Source organism: Epinephelus lanceolatus, chromosome 5, assembly GCF_041903045.1.
Source record: "Epinephelus lanceolatus isolate andai-2023 chromosome 5, ASM4190304v1, whole genome shotgun sequence".
Classification (NCBI taxonomy): domain Eukaryota; kingdom Metazoa; phylum Chordata; class Actinopteri; order Perciformes; family Serranidae; genus Epinephelus; species Epinephelus lanceolatus.
In genome coordinates, this window is record NC_135738.1 from 6692673 (window position 1) to 6706579 (window position 13907).

General features: G+C 41.7%; 1 protein-coding gene across 1 annotated transcript; it reads right to left on the reverse strand.

Annotated features, from left to right (window-relative positions):
- Positions 1 to 1574: 1574 nt before the first annotated feature.
- Positions 1575 to 9655, reverse strand: wee1 (WEE1 G2 checkpoint kinase). Its single transcript, XM_033634107.2, has 10 exons — positions 8800 to 9655; positions 7250 to 7464; positions 6807 to 6873; positions 5555 to 5727; positions 5116 to 5384; positions 4872 to 4961; positions 4690 to 4775; positions 4209 to 4379; positions 3972 to 4117; positions 1575 to 2713 (listed from the first exon to the last, which is right to left on the reverse strand). Exons 1-10 carry the CDS (start codon positions 9286 to 9288, stop codon positions 2557 to 2559), a joined length of 1863 nt encoding a protein of 620 aa, XP_033489998.1. The 5' UTR covers positions 9289 to 9655; the 3' UTR covers positions 1575 to 2556.
- Positions 9656 to 13907: the final 4252 nt, after the last annotated feature.

Genomic DNA, 13907 nt, shown 5'->3' on the forward strand with positions numbered 1-13907 from the left:
ATGACATTTTTTATGAAATTTTGACATCATAGTATACTATGACATTTTCATGAAATTTTGACGACATATTATACTATGACATTTTTTATGAAATTTTGACAACATACTATACTATGACATTTTTTATTAAATTTTGACATCATACTATACTATGACATTTTACGAAATTTTGACGTCATACTATACTGACATTTTCTATTAAATTTTGATGACATACTATACTATGACATTTTTTATGAAATTTTGATGACATACTATACTATGACATTTTTTGTAAAATTTTGAAGACATACTACACTGACATTTTTTATGAAATTTTGATGTCATACTATACTATGACATTTTTCATGAAATTTTGATGACATACTATACTATGACATTTTTTATAAAATTTTGACGTCATACTATGACATTTTTCATGAAATTTTGAAGACATACTATACTATGGCGTTTTTTATAAAAATTTTGACGTCATACTATACTATGACATTTTTTTGAAATTTTGACAACATACTATACTATGACATTTTTCATGAAATTTTGACGTCATACTATACTATGACATTTTTTATGAAATTTTGACATACTATACTATGACATTTTTTATGAAATTTTGACATCATAGTATACTATGACATTTTCATGAAATTTTGATGTCATACTATACTGACATTTTTTTATGAAATTTTGACATCATAGTATACTATGACATTTTCATGAAATTTTGATGACATACTATACTATGACATTTTTTATGAAATTTTGACGACATACTATACTATGACATTTTTTATGAAATTTTGACATCATACTATACTATGACATTTTTACGAAATTTTGACGTCATACTATACTATGACATTTTCTATTAAATTTTGACGACATACTATACTATGACATTTTTTGTAAAATTTTGAAGACATACTATACTATGACATTTTTTATGAAATTTTGACATCATACTATACTATGACATTTTTATGAGATTTTGACATCATACTATACTATGACATTTTTTATGAGATTTTGATGACATACTATACTATGACATTTTTTATGAAATTTTGACAACATACGATACTATGACATTTTCTATTAAATTTTGACGACATCCTATATTATGACATTTTCTATGAAATTTTGACATCAAGCTATACTATGACAGTTTGAAATTTTGACAACATACTATACTATGACATTTTTATGAAATTTTGACGACATACTATACTATAAAATTTTTCATGAAATTCTGACGTCAAGCTATACTATATTTTTATTGAAATTTTGATGATATGCTACACTGACACTTGATAAAATTTTGAAGTCATACTATACTATGACATTGTTGAAATTTTGACATGCTACACTTAAGACATGACTTTCTGTGAGAATTATACAGGTATAGATTTCATTAACTCGGATCACTGGAACCCAAACTGCTATAAAAACGGATTAAAGTGATGTTTCCGATGTGCGACTGTATTTTATTGTGACGTCACTAAAGCTCCTGATATACTTTCCACTGACAGATTTCCCATCTTGTGAAGTTTCATCACAGTGAAGACAAGACAGAGTGTAGATGGTGAGAATTTATTAAAAGAACATATGTACAGGTTTCAACAGCACAGAGGCTGTTTTGTGTTAGATGTTACAGGAACAAAAAGACGAGGGAAACTTTTCTGAACAGTAATTAAAGATGAGCGTCATGAGAAAAAACAGAAGACATGAGAACCTAGAGAACAGGACGATGATTGTTCTAATGCTACAGGCAGGGTTGGCTGCACCAATCAACAGATTGTGACCTCACAGATAACGAGTTCATTAGCTCACTGGTTTTGGTACTTCAAAACAAAAATGGATGACGTTCCTCAAAAAGCATGATCCATTCTCCATCTGACCAGAAGAATAAAGAATAAACAGGGAAACGGACTCCTGCTAACTGAACATAAGAGCCAGTGACCTGGAGATGATCCAACCTGAACCGGGCCGAACCCTGATAAACACACAAAACATCAATAGCAGCAGTTTTTTTTCTTAAAAAAATGTGGCAAGTTCCAGCTGTTGCCTCCAAAGTGCTCCAAACACAGAAACTGTCAGTCCTCAGACCCTCTGGTACCCAGCATCAGGCGTTCGACAGGCAGTAAGGTGCGTACGGCAAGTACATTCACACTGAAGAGAGCATCACTGCAGCTTCATCAAGGGAAGTGCAAGGACAGAAACGGAGACAGAGCCTGAAGGATACGAAAAACTTGAGGAATGACAGAGTGTACAAAGGTACAGGAAGTGACCTTCAGAGTGTACAAAGGTACAGGAAGTACCCTTCAGAATGTACAAAAGGTACAGGAAGTACCTTTCAGGAATGACAGAAATCCATCAGGAAGAAAAGGGCTGAACTATGTTGGCAACCAGAGTCTATCAAGATGAGTTCAACCTTCTACAGCTCCGCCCACTGACAGGTTCTCCTCAAACTGAAGAGACCGCTCCATCTGAGCGGGTTTGGATTCAAAAGGTCCATGAGCCTTGTTGTGTCACTTCCTGTCAGCATGGGTTAGAGTCTCAGTAGATGGTGAGGCTGACCGAGCGGTTCATCTTCTTGCCGATGAGTCTGGAGGTTCTGGGGTTGGACTGGACCGTGGAGCGGGTCAGGATCCTGTCGGTGGTCAAAACCTTTTCCTCAGCTGCAGCTCGAGCCTGCTGGGCCTTCTTCAGCTCCCTGAGGAAGACAAAGGTGTTACAGTTGAGTCACTTTGTCTGACTGAAGTTCAATCAATCAATTCTATTTATAAAGCCCAATATCACAAATCACAATTTGCCTCAGAGGGCTTTACAGCATACGACATCTCTCTGTCATTTGGACCCTCGCAGCAGATAAGGACAAACTCCCCCAAAAAAAAAACCTTTAACGGGGGAAAAAGTTGCATCTATTAATCTACAGCAGGACGAAAACTGAGGAACCTTTTTATTATAAAATAATTTTCTCCTCAAACAAATGTTTTCTTCGTCTTCAAATGTCAAATCAAAGGTCAAAACCCCCAAATTTTCAGTTTACAGTCGCAGAAGACAAAACTAGTTGACCTTTTGGATATAAACTGTCATCCCTTAATTATTTTATCCTGTTAGACATTTGTGTCAAGTTTTGTCATAATTAGTGTCTGAATTCTTCAGTTATGGCCAGAAACAGGTTTGGTGAGGTCGCGCTGACCTTTGACCACCGAATTCTAAACAGTTCATCTTTGAGTCCAAGTGAATGTCTGTGCTAAATTTAAAGAAAGAGGCACTCTTTAAGATATCGTGTTCACAGGGATGGGATGGACGGACGGACAACACGGTGGTCGCCGGTGCAGAGATGTAATAAAACAGAGTAAAGTCAGACTAGAAAATTAAACCTGACAGTTTTGGTATTAATCTTTTAAAATGTGACTCATCACCAAAATAGTTAAAGGTTAATTTTCTGCCAATCAATTATTTGAATCTTTGCAGCTCAAATCTGCAGATTATTTTTCTCTATCAACTGTTGGATCTGTGAAACTGGAGGAAAAAAAATCCCAAATTAATTCTCCAAAAGCACGAGGTGGTGTCTTCACACTGCGTCTTCTCGTCAGTCAAAAACACAGATATTCAGATTATTAGAATTAACGGAGAAAACGAGAGCTGTAACTAATGATTTTCATTATCTATTATTTTCCTCTTATGAACCATTTGGTTTATCAAACTCTGGAAAAATGTTTTATTTGTCAAAGAAATTCAGTTTACATGTTAGGAACCATAAAATAACCACACGTGAGACAGTAAAACCACTGATCTTCTGCCGTTCTGCTAAAACCTGATTTTAACTAATGATCTTGTATCAAACTATTTGTTGATGAACAGTGAAGCTTCAGACACCACATACGACTGTATTATTAACTTTAAGACCCCGTCAGCTTATTCCCTCCATCTGAATTATTTTTTCAGTGTTACTGAGCTCTTACTTCTGCAGCAGTGCATTCTTGAACTTTTCTGCGTTGAGTTCCACTCGCAGCTGGTCGGCGCTCATTCTGGCAGCAGTGAGGAGCACCGGGTGTTTGATGAGGTCAGAGGTTGATGGTCGTCTACTTGGATCAGGATGGATCATCAGCTGGAGGAGAACAGATCAAATATAACATCTGACTATAAAGAAAGGAGTGAGTTTGTCTGTCTGTGTGTCTGTCTGTCGTGTCCTGTGTTACCTTGAGAAGACTGAGGAACTCTGGAGAGAGCACTTGTGGGATGGCGGGAAGTTTTCCCTGTCGGATCTCGTGCCATTTGTCTCCGTTTGTGGGAAGAGGCTCCGCCCCCGAGGCACTGACAACTGTCAGAGCCAGAGCAAAGATGTCCGCCTTCGTCAACTTACTGTAGTCCTACGAGAAGAAACCAGAGCAGTCAGGAGGAATGATGACACGTCTGTCAAGCTCTAGTTATTATTTTATTATTTATTAATCACTCCTCAAAACTCATCGTTTCAAAATAGTGTTTAATGTGTGTATTTAAATGTGTGAATATTAATGTGATTATTTTATGATGGTTTCTAACTGATGTAAAGTGACTTTGAGTTCTATGAAAACGACTGTAAATAAAATGTATTACTATTATTATTATTATTATTATTATTATTATTATTATTATTAATTATTCAACAGAAGCAGCTGATTTTAAAGAACAGTAACAAACCTCCTGCAGAACTTCATTGGCGAGGTATCTGCTGTCACCTTCCTCCACCTGGGGGTTGTTTACTCGTGTCACATGACCAAGATCACCTGGAGAGGGACACAAACACAACAGACTCAGAACGTCAGCAAAGAAGAACATAGCAAACCAAATTATCACAGAACAACAGAGCAGAAGCAGCGCACCTATTTTGTAGACAACGCTGGTGGTCAGTCCTTCGTCCTCATCACACTCGTCACAGCTGGTTACAGACTTCCGTGAAATAAAGATGTTGCCTGAGACAAAGACGGAGACGTGTCCGTTAGTTTCTGATGAGACAACATTCACACAAAGACCTCTGCATCTCATGTGGTGTGAAACTACAACCACAGATCTGTATATGCTCCTCAGTCAGGGTCAGAATCTGAGGCCAGTATGTGAGGGACTCACTGGGCTTGATGTCCATGTGGACCAGAGACATGGAGTGGATGTACTTGAGTCCTCGTGTGACCTGCAGCAGCAGGTCTTTGAGCTCCAGCTCCGACAGGTAACTGAGGCGTCTGTAGTTCTCTGCGATGACGTCAGACAGCGTGCCGCCGTTGCAGTACTCATTCTGGATGAGCATGTGGTCGTCCTCGGCCCAGGCAGAGTAGTATCGCACCACGTGGGGATGTTGGCCCAGCACGGCGTGGGCGTACACCTCCCGCAGGGCGTTCTGTCTGCGGAGGAGGGGAACAGACCGTTTTAATTAAAGACACGTCTGGGGGGAGTCTGGGAGTTAAAATGGTGCCTTCAATGTCTCAGAGGACACTTTGGACGCTGTGCTTCAGGAAACACATTCTCAGAATAAGATCTAAAAGTTTATCAGATTGTCGTGGGGTCCACTCACTCGTCTACGGATCCTGCCAGAGGTTTCTTCGACCTCTTGATTGCGTAGATGCAGCCGTCGAGTCTTTTCACACACTTGAACACAGCACCAAACTCCCCACAGCCGATCTTCTCCAGCTCCAGGAACTCTGAGGTGTATCTGGACATCATGTTGTTCTCCATCATGGTGATCCTCTGAGGACAGAGTTCAACATTAGCATTGACCTTTTTAAACTGTTGCTTCTGAACCTCTGAGAGGTTTCCTTCAGCTGCTTTAAAATCAGTCTACAGCAGAAGGCATATGGAGCGATCACTGTGTAATAACTCTCTGATTTGCAAAACAAAGTCGAGCTGAAAAAGTTGTTTATTTGCTCAAACTAAAAGTATATATTTATTTTTAATTTGTCTCTCTTTACAGTAAAGGTATTTGCATCCCTCTTTCATTTTAAACAGTTGTGACTACAAGTTTTCATTTTTTTAAAAACATATATTATAATTGTATTTCTTTAATGTTTCTTGTCCATGCACTAAAACACCAAAGGAAATTATTTGTATGTAAAAACCTGCATCGTCACACAGCAGATTCTGCTGGTTCAATAAAAACAACTATTTTATTTCAAATGTCACCCCGAGCTCTGGGACGCTTATTTCCTCGTACTGTTTTAGAACATGGAGGCTCCTGCCTTCAGTAACTTGCAGACAGGTGTGTAGGAGGAAAATGACCACAGGTGAGGTCTGTGTCCACATTGAGTTTTTTCTCAGTGCCAGCTTTTTTCAGAAGGAGTGAATTTGGCTGTACGTGGCCACCTTGAGAAAAAGCTCGTGCCCAGCGTCTTTTTTCAGAGCACTGGGCCTTTTTTGCCTGCCACTGCTTTCTGCTAAAGCCAAACACTCTGTGGGACGCAGACCTCATGAGAAGAGAAATCCTGCACACTGTCCTGTTACTTACAATAAACTTTATTTAGATATATAATGTTTCGATCCTTAGATGTTATCAAGACCTGATGAAAGTCTAAGATCCCAAACTCTGTGTATTTAAATAAAGTTTACTGTAACAGGACAGTGTGAAGGGATTTCTCTTCTGATATTTTCAGGCTTAATAATCAACTCACTGAAATAACTACCAGCAGATCAATAAACAAAGTAAATGTGATTAGTTGAAGCCCTAAAAAAAGTTTGGGATCAAACTTCCTGCAAAATGTAAAACGTGTCTTTAAAATAAATCAACCTCACTGTTAATGTGTGAATCACTGTGTGTAACGCATTTGAATTACCTTTGAAGGTGGCAGCACTTCCTCCTCTGCCTCGCCGTCACTCGCCTCCATGTCCTCTCCACAGGAGCTGAGACACAGGGGACAATAGAGGGTGTAGGTTAACATTCTGTACAGCAGGGGGCGGCACTGAGGGGCCTCACAAGCACATGGCAGAGTTCACCAGTAACCATGAGGTATTGGTTCAGAGCCAAACCCCCAGATCTGAGTCAACGGCTGTAACGAATCTGGTTAAAATAAACAAAGGCTTCAGATATCAGGTTAACCTGTTGAGCGCCGCACTGATTAACACAGACACAGATATAAAGTTAATCTACGCCACATAAACAGAAAATATGTCACCAAAACACTGACTGCAGCCCGTCACCCCCTCCTCCAACATTTAGGAAACATGTCTGCAGCCTGCAGGTGCAGCAGATTTTTGGGACTGAAGACAGGAAACCTACTCGTTCCAGTGCGCCCTCTTCCTGTTGTTCCTCTGCTGGGTGGCAGACTGGATGAGGAGGGAGTCGGGAGTGAAGGGGTTAAAGTTGACCAGAGGGGTCTGCTGTCTCCTGCCGCTGTCTGTGAGCAACTTCCCTGAAGCCTCCACATTCTTGAAGAGGGCGACTCTCCTGCTGGACGATCCCAGACCCGACCCCCGGGCCCTGGACAACAAACTCTGGAGGAGGAGGAGGAGGAGGAGGAGGAGGAGAAGAAGACGACAGGTTTAGCATTTATAACATGAAAGCAGCAGCAGAGAGAAAAGAGTAAAGATTTAAAAACCAGACCAGATACCAGGAATTTAGCACCAACCAGCAGCCAAATACTGCTGAGTCACTCTTCACCCCCCCCGCCCAACAAACAAACAAAGGTATCTGTTGAGCATTGGGTAGATTTGCAGACCAATACACATTTTTAAGGTAATCCATCCTTTCTTAGTATTTATCTGAGTTTCACATTCATTGAGTGCTTGTTCTCACCTGCATTAATTAGCGCTGCTAATTTCATCGTACTTCTTCAATGACTAAGGCTCTCTGTTCTGTTTTATTCACTCACCAGCCAAAACAAACAAACAAACAAAAGTAATCCACTGAGTTTCTGGTAGATTTGGGAATCCATCAGCCACAGCAGCTGGTGGAGTATAACATGAATTTACAACCTGACTAACAGCGTGATGTCACATAAAGATGGTCAATAAACAATCAACGATCTGAAGTTCTGAAATAACATATTGTGAAATATTTCACACACACACCTCTCATTCTCACACTGCAGCCTTTAAACTTTAACAAATCTGCACACTTGTTTTATGTCTTATACTTTGTTTATACAGGTAGTCTGTTTTCTTAGCAACATATTTTAGTGTAATTAGTAAATCTTAATATTGTATATTCTACAGATCTTATTCTTACAGAGCTGCTAAAGTTCATTTTTCTGCTGACATATTTTTTCCTCCTCTGGTGTGATGTGTGTGTTTCACTGTGTTTTTACTGCACCTTGCAAATGTATGAATGATCAGAGAAACTCCTGACTAGAGTTCAATAAAGTCAAGCTGCCTGTCTGTCTACAGTATCTATCTGTCTATCTATCTGAGATTTAAATGGTGTGATCAGAGGAGCAGATGCTGAGTAATCACTGATGAAATAAAAACATGTCCAGAGACAGACCAGGACCAGGATCGGGTCAGCAGATGATCCTGGTCTTGACTACAGAGGAGCATTATGCAACAGTACAGTTGTACATTAAGTGGGTCTGTGTTTAACCGACACGGTTCAGACCAGGATTCAAACTGCTGACCTGGTTTGTTTCTGTCTCTTAGTTTGTTCATTGTTTTACATGATTAGACCCAAAAATCAAAGTGATTTCACAGTGACGTGTTAAAGTGTGTGTTCAGGTGTTTGTTCAGGGCCATTTAATCTGATAAAGTTTAAATCTATTGATTACAAACACGTAAACAAATCACAGCCTCTGATGATGTCAGCTCACCTGTAACTGTGCACAGGTATGAACTCACCTTGGGGGTGTGCGGGGTGTCAAACAGCCTCAGTTTTCTGAAAGTCTTGTGCGGAGGTGTGTCGGGACAGTCCGGGATCGGGGAGCTGGATCCTTCCCCGTCGTCCTGGACGTATGAGCGCTCCGGTGATCCTCCGTACAGCCGGGAGGCTTTCCTCGGTGACGGGGAGCAGTTGGCGAAAAGGACGCTTGTCGGTGAACGGAGGTGAGACGGGGACCCGAAGCTCTCCTCGTCCCACAGCTCCACGTCGTCGTCCCCACCGGACTGGTTCAGGGGGCTGCTGCCGCCCTCCAGGCGTTTATCCACGGGGCTCCGCCGCACCGGCATCGGGGAGTCCATCTCCGTGAAACCGGACTCTCCTCCGGTGCTGTTATTCACGTCCTCGATGGGCTCGTCCTCTCCGTCGCTGGAGGTGAACTGGAGCTTCTGGCGGATCGGTAAAGTCTTGGGAGAGTCTGATCCGTGTCGGTGGCGACTGAAGCCCGACATGTTCACGATTTAAACCCCGGCGGCGGCGTCGAAGAGAAAATCACGCGGTTGGATCCCCGCTACGGTTCTATCGTTTCTTACCTTAAACACGGAGCCGTTAAACTTTTAACTACCTTAAAATAAAGGTACCGATTCAAACACAGAGTCCACAAAGTACCGGAGACGCTTAAAGGTCCGTTAACGTCCCAGGAAAAACTTGGGTAACTCCAACACGCCCCTTCAGCACCGTGAAATGGCTCCGGACTAACTCACGGTAAGAGCAGGATTTACCGGAACAATAAGGTCCCGACGCTTCTGTTAAACTAACAACAGACAGACAAAGTACCAGCTCCGGTCCAGTTCCGGTATCTACCGTCTTCTTTCCGTTAATAAAACCGAACCAATGTTTACAACAAACTCTGAATGAGTCTCGAGCTGCTCCGCTTCCTATCACGCGCGTGGCAGAGGACTTCCCGCGACCGTTGGTCACGTGTGCCCGAGCAGCCAATCACAGCGCGCCTGGGATTTTTGAAAGAAGGGCGTTCCGGAGAGGTTTGAGGAGGCGTGACGTCATCCGTGGCACAGCAATGATGTGGCGCGAACGGGATCTTTTCAAGTCTCACGATGACGACATCACATGTGAGACAATGAGTCCATTATTGATTATTGACGGTGTGATCAAAGGTTTTCTCGCCTGGAAAGATAGACGAGAGCAGGCGGCCGCAGCCTATGGCCGCAGCGGGGGGCGGTGACAAAAAACTTATTGTTTCCAGCAGCCTTCAGTCCGTACAGGAAGTCACAGACACACTAACATCCTGTCTGGAATGATGTCAGTTCATTAAAAGAGTGATCAGACCCGTATATCAGTTTGTTTTCAGTCTCCAGTTGTTTTAATTATGATAGATTGATTTATTAAAATGCTTTACAGGTGACCTGTAGTTTATCTTCATGGTTTAACCTCCATTTGACATGAATTCTCCTGTAAGTCAGCATCATATCAGTTTGACCTCAACTACACAGGCTGAATAAACTATGTTTGACTATAAGGTTCATACTTTCAGAGGAAAAATAAAGACAACAGCTTTCATTAAAGATCAGTCAGATACAGTCAGGGCTTCACATCTGTGCACGTTATTATAAGAATCCTCACATCCCACTGACCACCAGTCTGTGTGTTGCTAAACACTTCAATAATTAGAAAAGTCCAATATTAATATAGTACAGTAGACTCTGTAAAGTTTATGATGAATGTATTTAGTCTCTGACAACTAAACTTCACCATCAGTCACACAACATGTTTTCTGTTCACAGAATAAACCTTCAAATAAGACAAATTAAATCTTAATCTCTAAAATCTCCACTTCTGTAATACGTCAGAGCAAGTCGGGATGAAGTCAGACACAAAACTCATAGATATAATCATAGATGACTCATTCCTGTGGCTACTGTGCGTCAACGTCGCCGCCATCTTGGGGAGGTCACTGTCGGCTGGCTAGTAGGCTACTGTTGTGTATGGAGGTAAGTCTTCAGCAAACTTGGCGTGCTCACTCAAAAGTCTCAAAGTGTTATTGGGTGCCGGTCCAAAAAATTACAGCGAAGCAGAAAAACCTGACAGCACTCACTAATAAGTATAATACTTTTTAATATAGTGGACTGCATAGCAGCAGTCGAACAGACGCGTTTCAGCTCATAGCCGTCCTCAGTGTTAAATGGTTTGTGGGCGGGGAGCGTATCTATGTTTCCCGGGTTCTATGTTCCCCACTTAACCCTGCAAAAAAGGTTCTATGTTCTCCCCTTACACAAATAAGGTTCTATGTTTCCCGGGTTCTATGTTGCCCGCTCAACCAAGTGGGAAACATAGAACCCTTTTTGTGTAAGCGGGGAACATAGAACCTTTTTTGCAGGGTTAAGTGGGGAACATAGAACCCGGGAAACAAAGGGATGACCCCTGTGGGCGTGTGTCCCTTTTAACAGAAACCAGCTGGTTCAGATAACGTTAAAAACAATACAAATATGGATCATTCATAAATGCAACCTCAGTGATACATCCAATAGTCAAAATATAATTAAAAAAATAGAATAATACAAAATCTTGGAGCACAAAATACAATACAATATCAAAAGCTAGACCAATATATATATATACACAACAGTGACCTCCCCAAGATGGCGGCAACGTTGATGCATCGCTGAAACCTAATGACCACTCACAGCAGCCGACAACATCTCCGACAAGGTGTTCTGCTGACTCTGATTGGCTTACAGTGCTGTCAATCTCGTTTTGGTTTTGGTATAGCATCATTCTATTGGCTCTAATGAATCAAACGAGGTGTCAATTACGTGCCAAGCTGTTGCGGAGATACGGGCCTCCAAAGCTAGGTGTGTATTGGTCAGTTTGGAGTGGGAAATAGAGGAAAAAAACGAAACAGACAGTTGTATGTGTATATCCTAAACATCAGTAGGGATTTACAGAAACAACAAATGAAAGATACAGGATTGTACATGACAAAAATCACATGCAAACATGGTGCAGTTTTGGAGAGCTCGCCTGAATTTTCTGTACTAAAACCTCTCTAATATTGTTCTGCTTCACTTTATCAGAATCAGCCTTTGCAGAGTTAACGTTCACATATTGTACTATGGTGTGATAGAGGTTTAGAGCTGCTGCTGCATCATTCCAAAGGGATACTCATCCTAAAAATGCTTCTTTTTTTAAGGCGAACCTCAAAATGTTTCATTTGTGCTGTGTGCCATCTTCATTTACTCATATAACACATACTGATATTTACACATCTTAACAAATCTCACAAGTGTTCCCTTTACCGTGACACCACAAGTATTCAAATAGACCTTGTGGTTGCAGAGATATATTCATTTCATTATGGGTATGCAATTTTCGAGCAGAGGCCTATAAAATAGGCTTAGCTGTGAAAAGGTTAAGAGTATCAAGTGGTGTACGCACAAAGTTCTCTCAACATTTGCTTGTTTTCTCATTCTGCGTTGTCACTAACTGAGTATTTATGAAGCTGTCAATAATGAACTATACTGTTTTACAGACTGATTTTCTTTATTCTTTTTATATTTTTCCTGAGCCTTTAATCTGTCAGTGTGGTTCAGTACACACGACTACAATCATGGGAAAGACTGCTGACTTTACAGCTATCCAGAAGACACTGATACCCTCCGCAGGTGGGTAACCCACAGAGAGGCACAGAATCTAAGTTGCATAAAGCCCAATGATGATTTGGGGTGCCATGTTATCTGCTGGTGTTGGTCCACTGTGTTTTATCAAGTCCAAAGTAAACATGGCCGTCTACCAGTAGATTTTAGAGCACTTGATGCTTTCCACGGAGGAAACTCATTTCGGCCACTTGTATCTACGACTCTTATTCTTTCGGTCACTACCATGAGCTCATGACCATAGGTGAGGGTTGGGATGTAGATGGACCAGTAAATTGAAAGCTTCGCCTTCCTGCTCAGCTCCCTCTTCACCACGACGGTCAGACACAGCGCCCACATCCCTGCAGAGGCTGCACCAAACCGCCAATCCATCTCATGCTCCATTCTACCCTCACTCGTGGACAAAACCCAGAGATACTTGAACTCCCTACCGTGAGGGAGTTCACAGGGTTGTTGCAACATAAAGTTTAAGATTGAAACATAAAGTCAAGTAAACATATCTGTGGTTTGCAGAAATGTACAATGCTAACATTTATTCTGGCGGTTTGGTCGACATACCTGCAAGTTATTCGGAAGATTTAAAGGAAATAAGTAAAGAGTTAAAGATACAGTTTATCGGAATCAGATATACTTTATTGATGATTCGTTACAGTTGTTCCGATGTCAATATCTTGCTAAGAGTTAGATAACAAAAACCAATATACACCGATCAGTCAAAACATTAAAACCACAGATGACATGATCAATACTGATCATCTCATTACAATGTCATGCTCTACTGGAAAACCTTTGGTCCTGGTATTCACGTGGATGCCACTTGAAGCCTTTCACTCATCCAAACACCGCTGCGGACCAAGTCCCCCTCCTCATGGCAATAACACTCCACTCCTCCCCTCCAGCAGAACATAAACCATGCCTCACCACAAACAATGCTCAGAAATGGCCTGAGGAACATGACAAAGAGTGCAAGGCATCGACCTGGCCTCCAAATTCCCCAGATCCCAGTCTGATCGAGCATCCGTTGGACGTGCCGGCACCCCACCTCATAATCAACAGGTCTCAAAGGATCCACCGCCAACGTCCTGGTGCCAGACTCCAAAGCACACCCCCAGAGGTCCTGTGTCCATGCCTGGACATGTCAAAGCCAAGTCCGATCCAAAAAGGCCCCACTGTAAATCGGGGGTCAGCACGTCCCAAGAAAACTCAATCAGATTGGGATCTGGGGAATTTGGAAGCCAGGTCGATGCATTGAGCTCTGTCATGTTCTTTGGGCCACTCCTGACTAGTAGTGAGGCATGGCGCATTGTCTTGCTTGGGGGGCCACTGCAATCGCGGTGCATTGTTGCCATTGGGAGGGGAGCCAAAAGTTTCCCAGCAGAACATTGCACTTAGGGTTGGAATCCGGATCAAGTTCTTTTTTGGAACCGGGCCCAAAGTTCCGGTTCCGAAACTTGTTCCAT